General features: G+C 37.7%; 1 protein-coding gene across 1 annotated transcript in view; it reads left to right on the forward strand.

Moving 5' to 3' along the window:
* Window positions 1-26,698, forward strand: part of Fstl5 (follistatin like 5) — a 279,651-nt gene that overhangs the window by 58,711 nt on the left and 194,242 nt on the right. The window contains exon 4 of the mRNA XM_048364572.1: window positions 17,188-17,436. Coding sequence (XP_048220529.1) covers window positions 17,188-17,436 — 249 coding nt within the window. The remainder of the gene's footprint in view (window positions 1-17,187; window positions 17,437-26,698) is intronic.

Consider the following 26,698-nt stretch of genomic DNA (forward strand, 5'->3'; position numbering starts at 1 on the left):
TGAGGGAGGGGAGGCTTTTGTAATCTGCATTCATAGTTATATCCACAATGCACTCTTAATATTAGGTATAAACTCCAACTATGCATCTGCCTGGTTTTTGTATGCATTGACTATTTCTATCACTGTGTGAAATACCTGTATTTTCTTTATTTTGTCAAGACCAAGGTAAACAGAAGCTGAAAAGTTATTCTCATAGTCATTGTACTGAGGTAATAAGTTTGATTTTTATAATGTTTAAATTTTACTATAGCAAATTTCCAGGTACATGCAAAAATAAATTAGAAATAGAAAATTTAGTGTGTGTCATGACAATTAATAGAATATATTAAGTCTCCAAAGTTCGTTTTATGCTCACAATGTTAACCATAGCTTAGATACTAGAAGTTTCAAAAGTTAGCTGCTTTTGTGAATTCTGGTAACTACTTTACATTTGCAAGTATTTACTACTTAAAAAGATCATTTAATTTGTAATTTTATATGTTATTTTGTGCTTTTTCTGAATATTTTTAAAGTTTTGATTACTATACATTAATTGTAAAGAGTAAATTCTGTTATTATCATACATTATATGTCATACATTATATTGTTATATGACACTCTGTTACAAGAACATATAAGAATGAAGTTACTGATTATACTGCTGTACAGTATTCTCTTTTCTAGGACAATTTTGACTTCTTTTTGAACCTGTAGTATTGTACTGTTTTAAATAAGTTTCATGTTTTGAGAGGCTAACAAAAGAAAATATATGTGAAGACTATACAGAACTTATCAACCTGTATAAACTGTTTCAGGTCTAATTTTCCCAAAAATGTAAATATATAAAACTGGAATCATAGACATATTTTACTATACTCTTATTATTATTATTATTATTATATTATACTTTTCTTTGAGAAATTTTTTCATATGCCTTGGCAGCACTGAGATTTGAATTTAGGGCCTGCTGTACTGCTTTAACCATGCACCCCCCCCACCCCCCCACCCCACCGCCCGACTTGCTTTTTGCTACTTATTTTGAACATGGAGTGAAAATGAACTTTTCTGCCTGAGCTGATTTATGATTCTCCAGATCTCAACTTCCTCCATAGGTAGTATGCAAGCATAATCCAGCAACACCTGGATTCATGATCCATGATTTAAAAACATTTTTGTACATATACAGATGATACATAGATGATACACATATTTGCCATAGAGCTGTAGTGCTCCTTTAATACTTCTCTCTTTTTTTTTATCAATTGTGGGGCTAGAACTCAAGGCCCAGGCATTGTCCATGATATTCTTTTTGCCCCAATCTACCGCACTACAACTTGAGCAACGATGCCACTTCTGGTTGTTGAGGGATTGACTGGAGATAAGTGTTCCCTGAGCACGTTTCTGCTTAGGCTGTAATCCTTAGATCTCAGCTTCCTGAGTCTCTAGGATTAACAGGCGTGATCTACAAGCGTGATTGACCAGCGCATGGCGTTGAACACTTACTTCATCATTTTCTTTGTAATTAATTGTAGGTTATTGATCATAGATGAACAAGAAATATAAATTCAAGATACTAAGCACATTTTGTCTTATGTGTATTTTCTTTGGAAAACTTTGAAGATCTTTAAAAATATGTTATTCAATTTTTGCTATTTTCTTTTTTCCTTAATAGACTAATTTTTGTCACCTATCTCAATAAAGCTTGGAAAAATAAAATAAGTTTTACTAAGGGAGATTTTAAAATTAAAACTTAAGTATATATATATGTATATATATGATTATTTTTCCTCTAGTAGGTACTTACTCCTTTAATTATGACAAAAATGATCTGTCCTCATTTTCTTTTTTTAATTCCCCATGAACCATATGGTGTACCTGACACTTACTGGCACTTGCATATGAGGACTGACTGGCCAAATTTTCCTTTCTATTACATAGTTTGGCCTTCTTATTAAAACAGTTAATTTGTTGTCTAATTTTTCATCATTGTATAAGAATATCAACTTTATTGGAGAATAACCTTTTACTAACTTGTTTTAATAAGAAAAATGTTTTAATATGTTGCATTTGTTCCAAAGCCTGAGAAATTTCAACCATAGGTGATTTACTGTATGTTTGCTTTCTTATTTTATACATTTATATAAGGTAAAACATTGTTTTATTTCTATCAATTTGTTTATTTTCCTATTTACTATTAGGGTCAACATAATTAGTACCGTGGAAGCTCACTATCAAGCAAAGTTTATTTCTCCCTAACCTGACTTAAATGCCATTATTTTATTGAATCAGTATTTAGTGGAATAATCATTTCTTTGAGCAAATGCATACTTCTTTGAAGTATGTCCATAGGCTCTGATTTTCTATCAGTAGGTATATCTAGATTGTTATCTAATGCCAAGTTATTTTGAGCTACTCACAAGGGACCTATTGTGGAGTGACATTGGGTTAAGGTCTACTCAGTTTCTCTAATTCAAATAAGTAGTTTTGCTTTTAACCAAAGTACTTAACACTAAGTTCAGCACTATCCCATTGAGAACATCAGGCTAGAGATTAAAATAATTAGAGAAATCAGGGCTCATAGATATGGCTTGGAAAAAATAAAGTTAATAATTACAAAAAAATCTTTAGCTGTTGCAATGAGGTCACATAATGAGGTTACAAAGAGTTTGAAGACAGTCTCTTAGAAGTTTTTTTTGTGTGCAAATTCCCTTCCTTCCTTCCTTCCTTCCTTCCTTCCTTCCTTCCTGCCTCCCTGCCTTCCTTTCATTTTGAGTGGTTGTAAGACTTGAACTCAGCACCTGGGCACTGTCCCTAAGCCTTTTTGTGCTTCTACTATTTGAATCCCAGAAACACTTCTGGTTTTTGTATAGTTAATTAAAGATAAGGGTATCATGGAGACTTTCTTGCCAGGGCTATCTTGAAGCCATGATTCTTAGATCTCAGCCTCCTGGGTAGCTAAGATTATAGGCCAGCATGAGTGTATATTTTTGAACATCAGAACTATAGATGTTTCAGATGAGAACATCAAATAAGAATAACTTGGTATGGTAGTTATTGATCACAAATTACCTACCTTCTTGAAATACTCATTAGTAAGCATTCATTACTATTAAGAAGAAATTATCATTTGGATGGATGCTATATGTTTGACTGGCTTATCATTTGTATTTATCTTTTATTCCTTCTCTTAGTGAGATACAAAAGGAGGTTCCAAACACACTGAACTACAGAGGATTCAGTTACACAAATGAAAAGCCCTTCAGTCTGATGTACTGAAAAAACAGACACAGCAGGAAACACATTTCAGTGTGAAGGTCAAGAAAAGACCATTCTGCTCAATCTTCTGGGAGTGTCCCACAGTGTTTACTTGAACTGTCATGTGTTAGGACTGAAAGCATTTAAGTTAACATTGTACAACAGAAATATATATTTGGGTTTCCCTATATTTCCCACATGTGGCTAGGAAAATGTCACACAAAATATTGTTTGTAAGTATAAATAAAAACACACAATTATACAAAGGTGAACTTTTTTTAATTTTAATATTTTATTTGATTCAATGAATATGCTACATTTATCATTTCAGCAATTCATAAGTAAAAATTGTATGTTTGACATTCCCATTATAGACATTTTATAATTGAGTATTATTCTCCATTACATTTCAGTACTTTGTTGTATATTTTTCCACTACAGAAAACCTCCATTTGTTATATTATTCCTATTTCTTTTTTCCAAACTGTCAGGTTTAATAACATATTCTTTTTCAGTTTATGCTACTTTCTCACCTCACTGTAATGCCATTTTATCATATTAAAATTGAAAAATAAATTTGTATAGCTGGTGAACAATATGAAAAACACATGAGTGCACCAACATAGACTATAAAATAATGAAATAACTCATTTGAGGGGAAAAAATAAAAATTTCTCCTCCAAGAAATAGTCATGAAAACGACTCCATACATCGGCATAAGATATCTCACAAAATACCAGTATGGTAATATATAAGTAATTCATAAAATAACATCACTAAGACAATATGTTAAGCCAAACCCATGCCCTTATGTGGCCTCTCCTTTGGAAAAAGTTTAGTCTTTGTAATAAGCGTCGCCTGGCAACTTGGCTAGCCAACAATGGACAATTGTGAAGTTTGGTCACCACTCAGTAATGGCTGCCCTGTCTCGCCTGCCCTTCCTCCTTCCATTATAACAAAGCCTGAGCAAAGCCCTGCCACCCAGGTGCCACGTCCCAGAGTCACAGGAGGGCGGCTCTCTAGACAGTGGCGGCAGCTCTTTAAACAGTGATTATTCCCAGTGTGTCATTTCTACCAGTCTTGTAGAAGAAAGGGAGGCAGGGTCCCTGCCCCAGGCCTGCGGGCTCTTGGGGGGGCTGGAGGGCAGGGAGCAGCAGCCCAGGAGGCTCCGCGGTGGGGTTCCCCAGGGGCCCGGGCGCCCCGGCCTCTGCAGGGCCAGGCCCCAACTCTTCGTTAAGATGCATGGCTTTGAACTCTTGCTGCTCCTGCGCGACTTCCTTCTTGAGGGGGCCCGAGGGGTGGGAGGGGACCTGGGCGGCAGGGGCCTGGCCCTCCGCGCCCTCGCCTGCGAGGCGCAGCAGCAGCTCCTTCGGCTCCTCCTCCTTCCTCCTCTTCCCCTCCGACTCGTCCTTCTCCTGGCGCCGCTTTTCCAGGACGCTCCTCTGTTCTTTGTAGCCCACGACGGTGTCTTCGACGGCGGCCCTGTGTCGGGACGGCTGGCTGCCGCGAGGCTGCAGGTCCTCCACGGGCCTCTGGGCGTCCGCCTTGTCGCCGGCCAGGTCCTCGGGGAGGCCGCCGCGCAGGTTCTTCCTAGGCGCCGGTGTCTCCCGCTTCCACCCGCCCAGCAGGCCTTGCAGCCCGCGCTCGGGGGCGGCCTGGCGCTCCGGCGTGCTCGGGCACTGGGCTGCCCGCTGGCTCGGGCCCCCGCCGCGGGCCTGCCGCGCCTGCAGCCTCGCCTTCCTGCGCTCTGCCGCCGACGGCGCTTCCACGGGAACGCCCCACACGCTGGGCGGGTTGTCCCCGTCCTCTGGGGCAGTCCCGGCGGGGGGAGGCGCCTCCTCGCCCTCGTCTCCTTCTTGGCTTGGGCCTCCCCCTTGGCTGGCGAAGGCCAGGGCGCTCAGCTGGGCCCGCAGCCGAGCGTGGTCGCGCCTGGTGGCGTCCTGGACCTTCTCCCTTTCCCCCGGGGCCCGCCGCTCGGGCCGCCCCTGCGCCTGCGTCAGCGGCTCCAGCAGGGGGCGCTGCGTCCGCAGGTGCTGCTGCAGGGCCTCCTGCTCGGAGGTCGGCGGCCGGCGGGAGGCCCGGTGCTGTTCCCGGGTGGCTGTGGCCCCCTGCACCTGGGCCAGGCACTCGTCACGCAGCTCCTGCAGGGCCTCGGCCGCTTGGCTCTGCAGCTCAGCCTTCTCTTTGCCTCCGGCCCCCTCCTCCTCCACCAGCTCCCGCAGCTTCTCCCGCAGGCTTGTCTTCTCTGGCTGCGTGGCGCGCAGGAGGCGGGCGAGCTCCTCCTTCTCAGCGCGCAGCCTCTGCGCGGCGTCCTGCAGCTCGGCCCGCTCCCCTTGCAGCTCTCGGTTGAGCTCCAGCCTGCGCCTCTGGGTCTCCTGTTCCTGCGCCTTCCTCTCGACGATCTTCAGCCGAGCCTCGGCGTGCTGGTCCCAGGCCTCGGCCTTCTTCTCCAGGACGCCCAGCCGTTGCCGCTGCTCCAGGTTCTGGAGGCCGAGGCTCTGGTTCTCCTCCAGCTGCCCGCGCAGTTGCTCCTGCAGGCTCTTGAGCTCCTTCTGCAACTGCAGGGCCTGGGCCTGCAGCTGCTGCTCAGCCTCCGAGGGCCCTGTGGGGGGCTGCGGGGGCTGCAGCCCGGCCAGCTGCGCTCTCAGCTCCACCAGGTTGTTCTCTAGCTCCCGCACCCGCCTCTCCCCCTCCTCTCTCTCCTCTCTCAGGCGGCTCACCTGCTCTGAGAGCTGCTGCACCTTCTCCTTCCCCACGGAGCTCTCCGCCCTCAGCGCCTCCGCAAAGGTGTCTCTCTCCACCGTTAGTGCTGTCACCAACTCTGTCATGTGCTTGAGTTGTCTTTGCAACTCTTCCCGCTCCACCAATGCCTCTTGGCCCCTGAGGATTCGGCTCCTCATGTAAGCCTTCTGTGTCAGCAGCACCTTCAGCCTCTTGTGCAGCTTGGTGTTCTTGTCCTCCAGATCTTCATAGCTTCTGGCCTTGTCCTGGAGCTGCAGCTGCACGAGGTTCAGGGCTTTCATGAGCTCTGTGTTGTTGTTCTCGGTCTCCTTCTGCATGGTGGACACCGCAGACACCTGGAGCTCGAGCTCTGTCACTCGCTGCTGGGCGGCCTGCAGGTACCTGGTGAGAGCCTCCGGCTCCAGGGCGCTTTCATTGGCCACCCGCTGCGTGGGGGCCAGGGCAGACTGGAAACTGGGGTTTTCTGATGTCAACATCTGTATGGAGAGCCTGTGCTGCTCCAGATCTGCTTTGGCTGCTTTGAACACACAGGCCTTCTTCTCATCTTCTTTCCCCTGTTGAGCTTGCAGGTCCTTCTTTTCCCGCTTTAGCTGTTGGAGCTCACTGTAGAGCTGCTGGTTGTGTCTTGTGCTGTAGTGCAAGGCAAGCATCAGGCGTTGGCAGTGCCTTTCCATGCCGTCGGTGTTGTTGGGACCTATGGCACTCTGGACACCGGCAGCTCTGACAGTGCTCAGGGGAGGGGGAGGCCCAGGGTCCGCGTGGTCCTTGGCCGCACCCTTGAGTAAAGTAGAGTCCCCAGCGGTGTTTGTCTTGGGGTTACCTCCCTCTTTCATCTTGTTCTTGCTCTTGGATTTTGCAGGTACACTACTGCTACTCTTCTGCTGGCATTTTTGCAGTAGTTTTCTTCCTGCAGCTAGTATTTTTTGTCTTTTTTGTTCAGACTCAGCACTGGGCTGGCGAAGGTGGGGGGGCCACATTCCCAGGCTCATTCTAACAATAAGCAATAACTCAATCTCCAACTATAGCTCCAAAATCAACTCAATGCACGCATTCACCACTCACCACCTCTACCTCCTTCAACTGCTCTAGTGGTGTGAGCCAGTAGAGGGGATCCCAGTGTTACTAGACAGTGTGGAATGTGGGCGTGGCCTCAATGCTTGTATCTCATTGGTCAGAGAAACAGGAGCACAGAGGGTGTGGCCAGAGTCTTGTGATTCAGGCAGAATGGATGAAGTCACTATGAGAGCTGCACCTGCAGCCCCTCCCCCACACAGCTCTATGCAGGTTTTTTTTTTGGTGGGGGGCTGCTCTTGCTGGAGAGGTATAGTTTCACAAGTGAACATTCCTGGCCTTCCTTACACAACTCTGGTCACTTGGAGGCACTTAAATGCGTTCTGCCAGGCTGTTGCCATACACCTTCTTGTGTTGCACAACACCATAAACGCTCAACTTTGGTCCTAGGTCTCAGAGAATAGATGAACAACCTGCAACAGAAGAAACTGATACCTTTTCCTTTGTGCCCTCACAGCTCTGTGTCCATTCTTTCATGGTTTAGAAATCCCTCCAGTGAACCCCATTTTTTTTTGTAGTCTGCTGGGTTTCACTATTTCATGTTGTTTTGAAGGTCTTATCCTCATAGCCTGTCTACATCAGCATGATCCATTCCTGGTCCTGTGTTTCCCAGTGGCTGCTGCTGCTCCTCCTCTCCCGTGCTACCCTGTTGTTCTACTCAGAGGCAAGATGGATCTCTCCAGCCTTTCCCCTGGGCTGCTTCTCTGGACTGAAGCGAATTGACCTGAAATTGTCAAGGCTTTCTGATGCCCAGTGAGGATGTCAGTGTTGTTCTCTCCCTCCCAATCCCAGCCATCTCAGCTGTCTTAAAGTGCTTCCCCTATGATACTTGTGTACAGACCCCATTTCTAATACATATATATATTTTTATTATCAAACTGAATTACAGAGAGGTTACAGTTTCATACATTAGGCAGTGGTACATTTCTTGTACTGTTTGTTCTCACATTTTTAATACTTGATAACTACATATAGCTGTCTCCTGGATGCCATATATATATGTATGTATATATATATATATATATATATATACATACATATATATACTTTTTTTTTTTGGCCAGTCCTGGGGCTTGGACTCAGGGCCTGAGAACTGTCCCTGGCTTCTTTTTGCTCAAGGCTAGCACTCTGCCACTTGAGCCACAGTGCCACTTCTGGCCATTTTCTGTGTATGTGGTGCTGGGGAATCGAACCCAGGGCCTCATGTATATGAGGCAGGCACTCTTGCCACTAGGCCATATCCCCAGCCCTGGATGCCATATTTTGCAGAGCCAGATTTTCCACTACTCTCCCTTCATTCTAATATAAAAATAATGTACTAGAATTTGCTGGTATTAATTGCATATATTAATGCAGTTTTGAGTTACAGAGAAAACACAATAAACTCTCAGCAAAAAAGAGCTCATGTAATCCTGATTTCCTTTCATTGTTATGTGTGTTTGAATGATAGAGACTCTCCTCAGCTTGTCCAATAAGTACTTTAACTGGAGAACATTTCTAATCTGCTCTTATCTTTTGCTATTCAGCAGGCTTTTCATTTTTCTTATTTGTCAACAATCCTTGAAGTTTCCTTTGGTGACTATGAATCTGTCTGCTCTTTTCTTACTGACCAGCATCCCCTCGTTATTGGTGGCTCACCACGATCTTTCCAGCCTTTGTTTGTCTTCTCTTCTTCTCTAGCCTTTCTTCTTTGACAAATTTTGAGTGGTAATCAGCTTGTGTTCTCCATGTTTAGCCCAATCCAAACTCTTACCAGAGGTAATCTGATTTTGTTTTCATGTGAGATTCTATTCTGTATCCCTTGATCATCCTTGTATCCCTTGTATCCCTTGGATCCCTTGGATCCCTTGCATCATCTTCCTTAAGTTCAGCCCATCCATGTTCTAGTAGCCTGTAGATAGGAATGTGTCTTCTCTTGGTTCTTAATATGGCCACCTGGATTAAAGGACTTGATTATTCACTTAGCAGAGATTGCCAGACAAGTACTGGTAGACATGGAAATACTCTATTTAGATGTCTGTCACTAGGATTTCTCAACTTAACTCCTCAGTCTGAACCAAAAGAAGGAATATTTGCTCCCTTAACTTCTTTTTTTTCAATAATAACTAATTTTCAAAGTGATGTACAGAGGAGTTAGCATTTCATGCAGAAGGCAGTGGGTACAATTTGTTACCTCCTCCCTCATTTTCCCCATCCGCCCTCCCACTTTCGCTCTACCCCCAAGAATTGTTCAGTTGGTTTACACCAAATGGTTTTGTAAGTATTGCTTTTGGAGTCAGTTGTCTTTTTATCGTTTATCTCTCAATTTTGATATTTCCTTTCCTTTCTCTACTCTAATACCAGTATATAAAGTATCCGGGTACTCAGATGAGATACAGTGATAGCACAGGGACAACCACAGGAAGGGGATACAAGAGGATCATCAACAACAACAAAAGCTACAGTTTCACGTGGCAAGTTGAAAGTGATTACAACAGTGATATAACACTCTTTGCCATAACATGGAGCTCATTTCATTTAGCATAATCTTATGTGTTCATAAGGGCATAGCTATTGGGCTCTTGTGATCCTCTGCTGTGACTAGCCTAAACCTATGCTAATTATTCCCTATAAGGAAAACTGTAGAGTCCATGTTTCTTTGGGTCTGGCTCACTTCACTTAGTATAATTTTTTCCAAGTCCTTAGATTTCCTGATGAATGGGCAATGCCATTTTTTTCTGATAGAGGCATAAAATTCCATTGTGTATATGTACCACATTTTCCTGATCCATTCGTCTACTGAGGGGCATCTGGGTTGGTTCCAGATTCTAGCTATGACAAATTGCGCTGTGATGAACATTGTTGTACTGGTGGCTTTACTGTGAATTTGTTTGTGGTCTTTTGGATAGATACCCAAAAGTGGGGCTGCTGGGTCATAGGGGAGTTCTATATTTAGCCTTCTGAGGAATCTCCATACTGCTTTCCAGAGTGGCTGAACCAGTTTACATTCCCACCAACAATGAAGTAGGGTTCCCTTTTGGCCACATCCCCTCCAGCATTTGTTATTGTTAGTTTTCTTGGTATAGGACATTCTCACTTGGGTGAGATGGAATCCCGATGTTGTTTTGATTTGCATTTCTTTTATGGCCAGTGATGTAGAGCACTTTTTCATATGTCTCTTGGCCATTCTCATTTCCTCATCAGAGAAGTCTCTTTGTAAGTCTTTAGCCCACTTGTTGAGGGGACTGTTGGTTCACTGTACCTTATCTGAGTACATTGGAAACTCTATATATTGGTATTAGACCATTGCCGCCCGGGAGAGGGGGAGATCTGGTATCAGACCCCTTCCCCAGGTCGCACCTGGATATACTGGGCCGCCGTAGGAGGAAGCGGAGATGGACGGCTGCAGAAGTTCTCTAGCAGGCCTAGAAGAGGGTCTCACGGGGCTGGTGGCTCCGGTGCCTGACTTCGTGGCGGCGACATTGTGGTGGCGTCCGGCTCCCTGGTCGGGGAGCGGAGGAAGTGCGGCGGAGTGGGAGCGGTGTTGGCCCAGAGGCGGCCAGTGCTCTGTGGGCTGCTGCTGTGGCCACCGCCGCCCGGCCTCCCAATGTCCGCTATTCAGTCTCCTAGTGGAGTCTCTGCTTTTTTTTTGCCGTCCTGGGCCTTGAACTCAGGGCCTGAGCACTCACGCTCAAGGCTAGCACTCTGCCACCTGAGCCACAGCGCCACTTCTGGTCATTTTCTATATATGTGGTGCTGGGGAATTGAACCCAGGGCTTCAAGTATACGAGGCGAGCACTCTTGCCACTAGGCCATATTCCCAGCCCCTTTTTTCTTCTCTTTCTTTTTTCTTTCTGTTTTCTTGTATTGTCTTCTTTTTGTTTGCTATTGAAAGAAATCCTTAACAGTGAATACTATAGAAAATTTGAGGAACACTCTTGAAACGTAAGTGTTTCAGCATTGCCTAAGTCCATACACAGAAAAAAAACATACTTATTCAGAGCAATTATCTCAATAATAAATGACCACTCCTGATAAACTTCGTTGAAACATGTTTTCTTTCTTTCTTTTTTTTTTTTTTTGGCCAGTCCTGGGCCTTGGACTCAGGGCCTGAGCACTGACCCTGGCTTCTTCCCGCTCAAGGCTAGCACTCTGCCACTTGAGCCACAGCGCCGCTTCTGGCCGTTTTCTGTATATGTGGTGCTGGGGAATCGAACCTAGGGCCTCCTGTATCCGAGGCAGGCACTCTTGCCACTAGGCTATATCCCCAGTCCCGAAGCATGTTTTGTATACCAGAAATATTCAAAACATCATACAATGACATCTCAAAAACTATAGGGTATTTTTATGATTCAGTATTGGTAAGATCTCTAGTTTATTTACTTATATAATACTTCCTGAGTTCTTATTATCTTCTAGTAAAATGAGGAAACTAATGCCTAGTATGCTGTACTACCTTACTACTAAAATTACACTTGTGATGGAATAAATGTTTTTTGAGCTAAAGTTTATTTTTTATTATAGGTAATACTGGCAGGCACATAGTGGAATAAATCACTTTAAAGCCCAAATTATGGCTATGAAAATGAAACAGAGCTTACTATCAGTTTTATAATAAACAGGAACAATTCAGATAATCTAAATTCAAACGAATTTTAATTTGGTATAGTTGAGGATATTTCTAAATTATTTCTAAAACAGTTTTTATTAGAATTGCATGCTAAATGCTAACAGAATATCCAAATATAACTGTTAGTTATTTCAAATTTTACTGCCATAACATTAGGCCCAAAGAAACTACATTAAGCCTGAACATACCTTGTGAACAAAAATTTGTTGTTGATTTTGTTTTTCTGTGTGCTAGTTTGAAAAATTTAACCAAGATTTATTTTAGTATACCAAGAAAAAGACCGGAGAAATGGAGAAGAGAAACATTTTCTGCTCCATTATGGGAAGTTGTAAAGACTTCTGCTGTTCTCTGTAATGGATTATTGTCAGCAAAATATCTATCTTTGGTTCTGACTCACTTCACTTAACATGATATATTCCAAGTCTTTCCATTTCCTTATGAATGGGGCAGTGTCATTCTTTCTGATGGAAGCATAGAATTCTATTGTGTATATATACAACATTTTATTGATCCATTCATCTACTGAGGGGCAACTTGGTTGCTTCCACATTTTTACTATGGTAACTAATACTGCAATGTACATGACCATACTGGTCACTGCATTATGGCTTTGTTTATGACATAGATCCCATGGTTTTCCTCATTGGTAATAATTAGTGAGTGTCTAGAATAATACTAGCAGAGGATCACAGTAGCTCAATAGCCATATATATGTATATATGACCATATAAGATGATGCTAAACAAAATGAACTCCCAGATATGAAAACAAGAGGTTTTTTTTTATTGTTGTTGTCATTTTTAATGTACTATGTGATTTTTTTTCTTTTTCTTTCCTATGGTTTATCCTATTGTTATTGTATTTGATTTTTGTACCCTGTGTGTTGTATATACGTTTATCTGAGTTAGGGAAGGGAAAGGGAACATCAAGATGGTGAGACAAAGGATAAAGGTCCAGCCAATTTAGTAGTAATACTCAATATATATTATGTTGGAAATTAACTGTACAACTTAGGGGTGGGGGTGTGTTGGGGGAAGGGAAGGTGGGAGAAAAATGAAGGATGGGGTAACAAGTATGACAAGAAATGTACTCACTACATATGTAATGGTAACCCCTCTGTACATCACCATGTGAATAAAATTAAATTAAGACATTCTATCTTTGTTATTTTACCATAATATATTTTATAGCAACCCAACCCATCTCAGATAATTTGGCATTTTAAATCAAATAACATAATTTTTCTTTTCATTTCCTTCAAATTTTATCTTTAGATATTTGTACAAAGGAGTTGCCATTTATCAGAAGTTTATGAATACAATATATCTTGACAAATCTCACCCTTTTCAACATTCTCATCCACCCCCCACTTACCTACCCATTCCCTTTACTCTTCTTAATTGTAGGATATCCATTGAATTCTCTTCTGCAATCCTCCCTCTTCCCTTCATTCATCTACCCATATCCTCTTTACCCCACTTCACCCCTTTTGAGTACCCATTTCCTGGTGTTTTATTTTGCTGAACTTTGATTTTGGTTTTGTAAGGTATTATACTGTTAGAGATTTCTTTTAAATCTACGATATTGGGGCTGGGGAAGTGGCCTAGTGGCAAGAGAGCTTGCCTCTTATACATGAGGCCCTGGGTTCAATTCCCCAGCACCACATATACAGAAAACGGCCAGAAGTGGCGCTGTGGCTCAAGTGGCAGAGTGCTAGCCTTGAGCAAAAGGAATCCAGGGACAGTGCTCAGGCTCTGAGTTCAAGGCCCAGGACTGGCAAAAAAAAAAATTTAAATCTACCATATTGTAGTAAATACAATTGTAGATATTTGAATACTACCCACTGTATTTACTTATGAGTTTGAAATCTAAATCTAGCTTCCACATATAAGGGAAAGGATGGATCCTTTGCCTCTCTTGGCCTAATTTACATCACTTAACATAATTTTTTTCCAAGTCTTTCCATTTCTTTACAAATAGGACAAAAATAGCTAAGTAAAATTCCATTATGAATATATAGCATATTTTCTTGATCCATTTGCCAATTGAATGGCATCTGAGCTGATTTCATACCTTTGTTATTATATACCTCGGTTGTATATATTAAACATGGTTGTACTAGTGCCTTTATTGTATATTGGTTTGTAAATATTTGGGTAAATGCCCAGAAATGAGCTCACTGGATCATATGATAATTCTATGTTTAAGTGTTTGAGGAAACTCCACAGTGCTTTCCAGAGTGGTAAACAAGTTTACCTTCCCACTACCAGTGTATGAGGGTTCCTGTTCACTGCATCCTCACCTACATCTGTTATTTATTTTCTTGATAACAGTTTCAGTTATGATATAGTAAAATGTATATAAAGATTTACCTGATTACCCCCCCAAGTTTTGATTTACATCCTGTCTAAACACTTCTGTAAGCCTCTTGAAAAACTTACTTTTTCAAAAAATTTCTACAGCAGGCAATATTGTAATGGTATACATGAGAAAACACACTTTTCTAGGTTTATTTCAACTTAAATACTTGATGTTAAGTGTCTATGTGATGGTGTTTATTTTATAGATACATGATATTAATTTTGTAAGACATAAAATATATCTATAATATGGTATACATATATAATCTGTTATATATATCAATGTATATGATATATATGTTATATATCATATATATGCAATTAGATGTATGGTATTTGACAGATTTATTTTAAATTGTTCCATGACTGAAAAAAAATCTGTAGCAACCATCTGTACAATAATGTAGAATTATTTTGCTTTGTGACTATGTCACTGATCTTTTTATATTTGACCTTATTTGAAATTTTAACCAGTTTTATACTGTTTGGAAGCCTTACAAATTGCAAAACAATGTACTTAGTAAATACAACATCTATTTTATGAAACAAAGCCTATATTATCAAACTATACCATAACATGATATAAGTCCTTGATCAAATTTTATCTGCTATGTTATATGATGTCTAAATTTAATTAAAAATCTTGACAGGTCTATCAGATTAAATAGATTTACTTTCAATTTACATATAAGCTCAGCATTAGTCATGGTTAATTGGAGTCAGAAAGGATATGCTATACTCGTTCATTTATATAACACGAGCTTTATTTGAATTGCACATGAATTAATTAAACATTATTTAATTGTAGTAGTTATATAAAAAAACACTGCTTCTAGCTATTAATGTATACTCCTTCAAGAAATTCTAGAAAATAGCCAATATCTTCACACAAATATCTAGACTCAAGACCAAGATTTTAATATTGATTTAAGCAAAAAGACTATGAGAAAGATGTACACCAACCTAAATAAACCAAATAATAATCACATGATTATAGAATATTGCCACCAGGAAATGAAGTCAATCAAAAAGCTGCCTTAACTGATGATTGAAATGTGAAATGGCAAAACTCTTCTAATAAACTATGGCTCATTCTTTGATTAAGAGATTGATCACTCCCTTGGTAAATGTTTACTCATTATTTCTACTTTCCATTTTATAGTAGTATACTTGTTAAGGAAAATCTTTGAGACAAATAAAATTAATGACATTTATTTGATCAAAGAATGATTCATGAGCTGGCAGAACTCAGAACAAGAAGAGTTTGAGAATTTGGCCTACCATGGTCAGTAATGTATTCCATATGTAGAAACAAAGTATACATCATCCATTTTACTCAAGTTATGCATCTATGTTATTTGGATATTGTGTGAGGAGGCTTTTATCCAATTAGGACTGTAAATAAGATATAGTCTGTTCAATTGGCTGCTTGTGATAGGCTGAAACTTGGTTGTTTGGGCTTGACTGAAATCCAGCTATTTTGTAGAATAAAATAACCATTTGTATTGATGTGGGTCTTAATTTAATAAGAGATGTTCCGTGAATTATGTAAGTATTCAGAGACTGGAACTAACCTTACGGTAATGACTGTGAAGTTATTTAACTTAACCAATATATGGATATATGAAGGAAGAAAAATAAAATATCTTTGTCCAACATCATTGCAATCTAACCAACTGTGTTCATTGATTTATATAATTGTTTTCTAATCCTTGAATTATTTTATATGGTTTCCCTCATAGCATTACTTTTTAATTTTTCCCATTAGTGTGTTCCAAACTTATTTATTTGATCTTTTCCTATTACATTTTTGGTTATATATTAAGAATGCATTAGTTCAGTGACCCTAATGTGTGATAGTTCAAACAACTATGCAGCCCTTGGTCAACTGTGTTGAACATATGTACATTTGACTGCACCATGATTGTACTGAATCAGTTTCTCCAAAGAGGAGTGGAGAAAGGAAGGGCTTTGCCAACTGCTTTATGGTACTCTAATCTATGTCCAAGCTCTAGAACCACTGTATTATATACACATATTTTAAAATGCATTGACTACTTCAAAGGGATATTAAAAGGTATTTGAAATAACACTATACTAAAAAAGTATTTAATGACTTACACTTATATTTTTTCATTTATTGAAAGCTTTCAACAATCATAGAACATTAATGCTCAAAATATTTAAATTATTTTGTGTGAAATTTTGTTTTAATTTCCACTACTTGATAGTTATTTACTGAAAACTGTTGGATAATAGTCTTTAGTGGGCACGGTGGAGATGAAAGTGAATCACGGGGCAATCTGACTAACGAACTCACATCCATATGTGAAATACCACAGATGAAACTCCTTCAAATAATTCACATGTATATAAAATTAAATAACAGAATTTGTGAAACTTGTTCAGGGTGAGAATATTAACTATTAATGGAAAAGAAGAGGATGATTAGACAGGGTATAGGAAAGTGAATTTAGTTAGGATACTCTCTGTACCTGTATTTACATACATACAAATGGAAGATTGAAGCTTGTTGAATTGATTGAATGAAGTTGAAGGCAGATGAGAGAAGAGATATGGGGTGTGTCTGATCAAGTTACATTGTACGCACATAGGGATAAGTGTACATTAAAAACCTTTGGCTATTGATTGAATGAGGTACATTTATAAAACACATCCATTTCCCACATCCATGTCTTATCAAAGTTAGTTTCTAAACAGATAATTATAATAACAATTGAAAGGAATTTTATATATACCAAGTTCTTTAAACTCCATTGAATGATAAACATTCTATTAACCCTATTTTTAAAATGGAAGTCTGATCTATATATGCAACAGATGCCCTGGAGCTTACAGGTACTGGAGCTGCAATTTAACGCTAGACCAGAATCTGTATTTTAATCACATTGATGAAAAGATTAAAAAATCAAACAGAGTCTTCTCAGAAAAGAGAAGATAGCTCAAGGAGATGACCTGAGGAAGAATATTGAGAACTTTCAGAAACAGTTTATCTGTGGGTTTTGTTATCAGCCTCTCCTGCCCCCAAACAACACAAGTTCTTTGACTTTCTGAGACTATTTTAGAACATACCGGATATTTGATACGGTCAAATGCATCTAGTATTTGAATATATAGGAAACAAATGATTCTCTCTTTTTTCATTTTCAGAATTTCTGATTCAGGATGGCTCTTTTGGATCTTGTGAAAACAAGTATTGTGGCTTGGGAAGGCGCTGTGTCATCAGCAGAGAGACGGGCCATGCAGAATGCGCCTGTATGGATCATTGCAAATGGCACTACAAACCTGTGTGTGGGTCAGATGGAGAATTCTATGCCAACCACTGTGAAGTGCACAGAGCAGCTTGCCTGAAAAAGCAAAAGATAACCATTGTTCACAATGAAGACTGCTTCTTTAAAGGTAAACAGAGAGTGAACCTGAGGCATCCCTCGCTTCTAAATCCTTTCTATTCTCTATTTGTACTTTTATGCTTAAAATCTAGTCAGGTTTTCTAGAGAAAAAGCAAATTAAGTTCAGTTGTTAGACCAATAAACAGCTATTTATGGACATTTAAATGGATACACTCCTGATATTAAGTTAGACAGTTAAAACTGGCCAAGCTATGACTCACAAGGCAATCTAGTTTTGAACAATTCACCATATGGGTTTCTACTGGCTAATTCGCTCGACTGGCCAAATTCACCCAAATAAAAGAACCTGGATTATAATGACAGAGCAGCGACTGCCAAGCCCTGCTCACACAACAGATTTCTTCCAAATTAAAAGTGATGATTTAAGTTTTCATCATGCAACACAAATGACCATGTTTCTGTAATTGTTGATTAAATTAACTCTATAGAATTCATATAAAATTCAATAAAGAAATAATTGATAACAGTTTTAAATAGGAAAGTATTAGTGTTTACTTTTGTGTCCTTGATACAGTAGTTTTCTTGAAAGTGATTAGTAATTTATTACTTCATCATGTTATACAAATGAATCACCAAGTAGTAATATTTATTTATAATTTGAGAATTTCTTATTTATAATTTGCACTCATAATGAACTTCTTGAGATAAATATATACATTTTCATCATTTTGATAGGTCATGATTTTGATAGGTTTGAATGATCAACCATTGATTCTTTGTGTTTGAAAGTTTCCCAAGCTCCAATTTTCATGATAGTCCTTCTCTCTCTTTATAGTTTAAAACCATATGACATTTTCCTTCTTAACTGATAGGCTAAAATACAATGTAACATCTCACTAACCTAATAATTTATGAAAATTAATTACATACCTTTTCTCAGTCTTGGAAAAGTACTAATTTAATTGTGATAAAAATGACCAAGTAGCTGATCAAATGACATAAATGCAATGCATTGTCATTGTGGTTACTAGAAACACATTCAATTGACACATTTTTGTCAGTATCATTTACTTACAATACAGTATGTACACAATAAATACACCATTTAGAGCATGTTATGCTGGATTCTTATTTTATATATCCAAACTTAGATGCTTTGTTTTTAAGTTCAGCTGATTCTCTTTTTCTATCAACATGGTTCTACAACACAGTATTTTGAAGCCCACAGAATAGTTTTGTCACTTTGTTCTGAGACAATACAAAGAAAATTATACTATTTCATTGATACAAGACATCATGAAATTAGGTAACTATCAAGTAACTATGGAAATCCACTGTACATTGCACTTAGTCTTAAAATTAAACTCTGCTCATTGATTCCCACAAACAGAATATGTGGAAATGTATGATATTAAATTACATATGGAAAGCTAATCTACTCTGTTTGCTAGTCTACTGCATCGCTGGATGCTTAAGCATAATGTCTTGCAGTGTATAAATCAGACTGAGACATAGGAATAGTAGAAAATACTGTTTACCTCAAGACAAATGTGTGGGAAACCTTTTTCCTTCACACTTATTCTAAGAATGTTCATTAGTTCAAAATACATTTGATTCAAAAATGTATTTGCATCATCTATATTACTAAATATCTGTTACATCCAGGATATTAACCCAGGGTTATCATCTTTCCAAAGTCTCAGATGCTGAGGATTTCTTTTGTTTAATTGGTTGATTTCATAGCCAACAACTAACCCAAAAAGTCACTGTATTTCTGTCGAAGACGTGAAGACAACTTGGAGGAGAAAAAGTCTTTTTCATAGTAATATACAATTAGCTAAATTTGAGTGTACAATTTCTGTAAAGTTTGACTGATATTGCTTTCATAGCTACCATTTTTCTGTGCTTGGAAATTATTTTATACAGAATTTTGGCATGTTATCTTGCTTCCTTCCTTGTCCAACGGAAGAAGAAAACAAAATATTAAGTTTGCTTGCAGATTTGTAGGCTTATTCTAGTTACCACACATAAGGGGAATCATGCAACCCATGGTTCTCTGGGTCTGGTTTACCAAAGGATGCTGTAGCAAAAATAGTTTATAGAATTGGTGCAGATGGGAAGAAAAGAAAGTTGAGTACAGACCTCTGGTGTGTTTTATCCTTTGAAAATGAAGAGATAGAGATTAGCATAAAATGTTGCATATAAATAAGAAGAAAAGATATGTTCAGGTCGCTGGCATTTGTTGTTTTTAATGATATTTTTCCTGAAAATGAAAAAAATGAAGAGCCTTCCCAAGAAACTTAGAAACAACAACAATAAAGAGAAACTTCTTGTCTCCCCATCTTGGAGTTTATTTCACTTTCTTTGTTGTTATTGTTTTTAAGGTACTATGTGAAGTTATTTCTTTTTTCTTTTGTACTTTTTTTTCTGGCTATGGGACATCTCCTGTTGTCACGGTATTTGATTTTTGTACCGTGTGTGTTGTATATGCATTTATCTGAATTAGGGAAGGGAAGGTGAACAACAAAATGGTGAGACAAAGCATTAAGGATTAATCAATGCAACAGTGAGACTGACGAGACAATATGTTGGAAAAGAACTTTACAATTTTGTGGGAGAGCTAGGGTGTGGGAAAATGGGAGAAAAATGAGGGAGTGAGTACAATGTTTGACAAGAAATGTACTCACTACTTTACATATGTGCCTGTAACTCCTCTGTACATCATCTTGACAATAAAATTAAATTAAAAAAATAAGTTTAGAAAGTTGCACAAACTTCTGATGAATTGAGCATTAACATCATTGAAAGAAACAATGTTAATATGCTTAGTTATTTTTTTAATAATTTCTCATGTTACATGCTCTCCAAAGCAATTTAAAGCAAGTACATGTAATAATATCTTCAGACATAAAATATATGCTTGTATATACCATAGATGGATTTGTGTGATAGGATTTTCAAATCTTATTTAAGCAATAGTAGTTTTAGTGCTCATGGGTAATCACTTATTAATGCCTAAGGCTCAATGTGTAGATCAAAATATGATATAAAATATGTCTAGTAGTTAGGATTTGGTGCTCTCACAAAATGTGATATAATTCTTATTTTTCTACTTTGGTTTGGATAAATGATCATATTTATCTACTAATTGTCTATTTTTTCCCCAATGGAAGAGGACAGATTGGCATCTGTCCTTAAATTCAGGATATTGAAGTCATAGATGTCAAAGCAAATCTATTGTACTTGTTACTTTTATGTAGTCCTGGACAATATAATTTCTGGAACAACTTAAAGGAGGGAAGATTTATTTTGATTCACATTTTAGATGGCCACGTCCGTGGTGCTTGGATAGAACACCTTGGCTGTGGTAGAGGATGAAGGAAATAACACCTCAACTAACAGTAGATAGGAAGCAGAGAGAGCAAATAAGGTGGACAGGTGCACCCCTCACAATCATGCCCTTGTTGACCTAACTTCTCCATCTAGCCTCTACCCCCCTCAAAGTTTTCAGTCTTTCTTGAAATAGCACCATCAGCTGATGCACACTTCATATTAAAACAACAGCACTTATTTACCTTCCTGTACACGAGGTGTCTTTCCATTAGTATATTTATTCCACATTGGAGTCAATAATTATTACAGAACATTCAATTATTTTCTATTAGCAGTTTATTATTACTGAGAATGAAGTCTAAATTAAAGGAAATGGAGCAAGGATTCCTGAGAGTCATACACTGCAATAAATGATAATACATTTTAAAAACCTAGAAAATGGAATGTATGAAGAATAAATTCCACTTTTCACCATTTACATTTTTCCACCAGCTTTGTCAGGCACTAAATATTGTTTCAAAAGTTATTAAAATTTCTTAATAAGGATGTATATCTTAGCTAGGCTTCAGTGTGTCACACCTATAATCCTAGGCACTCAGGAATTTGAGATATGAAGAACAATATTTATGGTCAGCATAGGTAGGAAAGTCCGTAAGACTACCCAATTCATTACCAAATTGCCAGAAATAGAGTTGTGGTTCAAGTGGTATGACATCAGTCTTTAGAAAAAGAGTGAAATAACAGTCCCCAGGCCTTGCCAGTTACTGGATTTAAAAAAGAGATGCATATTGAAAGAGTAAATCTTAAAGTTTTTTGAGTAGACTTTAGAAACACAAAGATACTGATATTTTACCTTGACTGCCAGGTAAGGAAGTGATGGTGACAGTAGTGGTATTGAATGGTCAAATTCCCACATTTATTTCAAAGCCTAGAGCATCTAGTATAGTAAATGACAGACTTTGATTGGAATAAATATTTTGAAAAGAAGAAAATCATCTGTAGGTGCACCGAATGCATCATACATTCAGAGACTCCAAAACAAGCAATTGGTCTAGTTGAGAGTCGTTGTTATATCCTGTATCTTCTTACTTACCTAATTTCAAAACATATTCATGTGTATATACTAATTCAAAAAGCAATAATTATCATTTATTTTTTTCTTGTAAAACATACTAGACTTAAATCAATCACACCTTCAATGTAGATTTGGATGAGAGTGTTTTCTAGGATCAAAATAATAACATGACATTTTGCTGAGATGAGAGTATACAAAGCACAAGAGTAGGATTTGGGGCTTTAATTAAATCTATGTCAACATTACTTGAAAATCCCAGAGAAAAAAAATGCCTGAAGAAATATAACACATGTTTTGGCCTTTAAAGATTTTAACAAGTGGAAACATTTACAAGACACATTGGCATAATCTCCATGAATTCCAAATAGCTAGTATATGACAGAGCAGCTTCTTTGCTCATTAATTCCGTACTAACTATAAAAACCGGCTTCTGTATAAATTTGTCACTGCTTACATCTATATGTACACAAGGCAGATGGAATATAAGTGAGTTTCATTTATGTATAACTATAAATATATGAATAAAAGATTATACCATTTTTCTTGTAAATCTAATCATTTAAAAATCTAGCTAGCTACCAAAAATAATGTAATTTCAAATCTCAGCTAGCCATATAAGACATTATTTTATTACAGTAGCTGCTGTATTTGACTCCAGGAAATTATAAATACTTATAAATGCTATTTCCAGATTCATTGTCCTTCTTTGCTTCTGGGTTATACTTTTAATATTCATTCTTGTACTGCCAACAAATTTCTATTTCGAATTTTCCCTTCAGATGATCATCAAAAGTTTCACTGAAATAAGAGGAAAAGAAAAACAAAATATAGATATTTTTCTCCAAGTCATAAGTGTTGATAAATTTTGGCATAATATTCTTCAGTATTAGATGGCTTATTCACATACATTTATGCATACAATTAACTTAGCAACTCAAGACACTTTTCTTCGATCCCTCCACTATGCTGTGACATTAGCATCTCTAGTTGATCATAGAGAGTTCAGTTACTTATGACCTACTACACCTGTTACATTTGAATTGCATTGCAAATACATATTATAATTAGCCAAAGGCAGTACTTCAGACCAATTTGTGCATATTTTTATTTCTTTATTGTCAACGTGAAGTACAGAGGGGTTACAGTTTCATATGTAAGGCAGTGAGTACATTTCTTATCCAACTTTTTACCTCCTCCCTCATTTTCCCCTGTCTCCCCCCTCCTCATTTCCTTCTCTCCTCCACGAGTTGTACCGTTGGTTTACACCATATAGTTTTGTAAGTATTGCTGTTGCATTGCTTTGTCTTTTTGTCCTTTGTCTCTTGATTTTGGTATTTCCTTTCCCTTCCCTAGTTCCAATACAAGTATATACAATATCCAGAGTACTAATATCAGTTACAGTGATATCAGGGGTCTTTGCAAAAACAACACTAGTATTTCTAAAGTTCAAATCCACAGCACATTGAAATTCTGTATCATTTGAGAAAATCAGACTCTTCACTCCTTAGATGTGTTTGAAAACTTAAAACAGAAATTATCACAAACATGGCTTGCATCAGCCATAATATAGATGTTTAAGTATCAAGGCTTGTGAGCCAGAAAGTGCCAGAAATCATCAGTGTTGTTTGCTTGTGCTTGTTTAAGCTATTGAGCCTGGAGCTTCTAGCAGTAGCCGAGAAAACTATACATTTTAAAGTTTAGAATCTGAGTGTATAGATAGCTATAGGGGTATTTTAATGTATTTTGGGGGTATTGAAGGAACTTCTTTTCTTTCCTGACTTATCTCAATAGAGTGTTTTAAGATTTCAGTTACAGAATTTTCCCCCTTAATTTGAATTTAATCCTTTTACCCTTTGGATTGAAACATAATAGAAGATGTGGAAAGAATGGGGCAGATTACACAGTGATGATCTGCAACATCTTACTGTCTTTTAATGAGCGATTGATCTATACATTCTGTATGTTGGAGTGAAACAGTTTACTTATAGGAGGATGCAATACAAAAAGGAACTTAATGACTGTCATTAAACACCAAAAAAAAAAAAAGGGTTTGAAATACAGAATAAAAGTTTGGGGAATATTCAACAAAACTTCTACAATTGATCTTTTCTGCTTCTAATATTTGCCTATAAATCTATAAGTTAACATGTTGGGTGGTTTGCAAGTAGGTACAAATATATTAACTGAAGTATGATGGACTCTAGGGAGAACTCAAATAATGTAACTCCTTGGAAATACAAAGCCAAAACCAAACAAAATAATAATCAGGAAAAATGGTTACTTGCAAAACAAGGGATAATCAAATAAAGGGGAGAAGGAAGGGAAAATGCAGTTAGTAATTCATCACATATACTACAAAATTGAGAAAAGCGAGGGAAGGGGTGAATGGATGTGGATAAGAATGTTGAAAGGAGTCACAATGATTAAGATACATTTAATACACCAACTGTTTTGATAAATACAAAGCCCACAGTTTGGGAGGAGATATTCATTAGCCATATAACAGACAAGGACCTCATATCTAAAATATAGGTAGAACTCAAAAAAAAAGTTCCCCCAAAACAAATCCTCAAAGAAACAGCTTCTCCTTTAATAAATGGGCTAAAGACATAAAGAGAGACTTCTCTGAAGAGGAAATGAGAATGGCCAATAGACACATGAAGAAGTGCTCAACTTCTCTGGCTATAAAGAAATGCAAATCAAAACAACATTGAGATTCCACCTCACCCCTTAAATATTATTTTGAAAGAAAACATAGAGCTGAAAAGATTCAAAAGCTTTTGGGTACTATGTGTAAGATTTATATGACATCATTATAATTTCTATAAAGCATATTTTAAAACTTTGAATATACTTTATAGAATATTTGACACTTACACATATATCTGATGTTAAATTATATATATGCATATGAATATTTGCTAAACTATATTTAAAATGGTTAAAAGACAGACAATTTGAAAGACAGGTTTCATGTAATAATATTACATGAAAGAGAATAAAAACTATTACTCATTTTTCCAAGAGAAAGTTATAATGGATTTTTGATGGGTATAAATGTGAAAGAGTTTTAAATTACCTCTTTATGCCAAAAGGAGAAGAAAATTATATTTTTATTGAACACTTAGGGCCAGTGACATCACTAGCACCTTTTAAATTTGCTAAAAGTAATGGCACATGAAATGAAAAAAGTAATTTGGAGGATTTAATACCCTGGCTAAAGAAAGAAACACATGAATGTTCAACATGAGAAAGTTACATCTAAGAATTTGATGTCCTTTAGAATTAACGCCTGTTTAGCAAATATCACAAGAAAATCTTGGAAAGGTTTGGCATATGATCACCTTTTCTGCTGTCTCTCTGGGATGAGTAGGCTGACAGTATTGATTAATTAGATCTTACCTTTCCTACAGATGAATAGCTATCAGAATCTTAATACTGGCCAAGTTAGCAAAATGTTAGATAGCAGTCGTGTGGGGACAGGATTAATTCTACACACAAAATTTATTGTTTTGGAAATCACTGAGGAAAGAAAAAGTGCTATGCTTCTGTTCTTTTATCTTCACTTCCAAATCAATTTTTTAATTAGAAATAGAGGCTTGAAGACTTTGATTCAGCTGGCTTCAAACCTCAGTCAGGCTCCTGAGTAGATGGGATTACAAGAATGAGTTACTACCAGAGTAAACAATGCTATTTGACCTAGATTTAGCTACATTAAAAAAAAATTTATTTATTTGTTTAGCCAGTCCTCAGCCTTGGACTCAGGGCCTGAGCACTGTCCCTGGCTTCTTTTTGCTGAAGGTTAGCACTCTGCCACTTGAGCCACAGTGCCACTTCTGGCAGTTCTCTATATATGTGGTGCTGAGGAATCAAACCCAGGGCTTCAAGTATTTGAGGCAAGCACTCTACCACTAGGTCATATTCGCACCCCCAATTTAATCACATTTAAAAATCACGTCTGGGATTTTATATTTTCACGAATTTATAGAGTGCTTATTTCCTAAATCAGATTGCATAATTTTGCACAATTTTTATTGCTATAGTTTTCACTAAACTAATTCAAAACCAAAAAAAATTCTAGTGCTTATTTTTCAAAACATTAGTAAATCAGCAGACATTTACTAGAACTGAGTAAAACTAAGATATATATATGTATGTATAAAAGAACAAAACATGAAAAATATGAGATAGAAAATGTATATTTGTTTTATTTGAGTATCAATTTATGTAAGCACAATTTTATCTTCACATTGATTTAAAGGATTTGAATAGAACTCTAAAACAGACATGATTTACTATGTTAATCAAAACACTCCCGTTCTTTTTAATATCACGAACAAAGTAAAGTTCCAACTCATCATGGACTGAAAACTCCAAAACTCTGAACCAAAACACACTTTTCCTCTTTTAAAAAATTTGGACATTCTATCAGAAAACTAGGCCATATACTCCTGTATGTATTATATATTACATATACATACATACGTATAGCATGTCATATATATTACATTTTAATTAATGGATTTAAATGTGTAATGACTTTATTTCCTGTGGCAATAATTAGTAATAATCTAAGGTAAGTTTTAATAATATAAGGGAAATTTCTACCCTGATGCATCATGCATAAAATCATAGTTACAAGTGATGGGAACAGAATCATAGCAGTTGACTCCAAAACACCTCCAAATGTAATCCCAAAATTCTGTTTCTTTTTATTAATTGAGTTCTATTTTGGTTCATAATACTGACATGCAGCCTGCCAACAATACTTGCAACCTCATAAGTAGATTATATGATTCCAATGAACAAAGGGACTTGACAAATACAAGCTTTCTACTCATTTTTGGAAGTAGAAACAACAACAAGGATATTCTATAAATGGAAATACAGTAATAAAAAGCAA

The sequence above is a fragment of the Perognathus longimembris genome, chromosome 16, assembly GCF_023159225.1.
Source record: "Perognathus longimembris pacificus isolate PPM17 chromosome 16, ASM2315922v1, whole genome shotgun sequence".
Classification (NCBI taxonomy): Eukaryota; Metazoa; Chordata; class Mammalia; order Rodentia; family Heteromyidae; genus Perognathus; species Perognathus longimembris.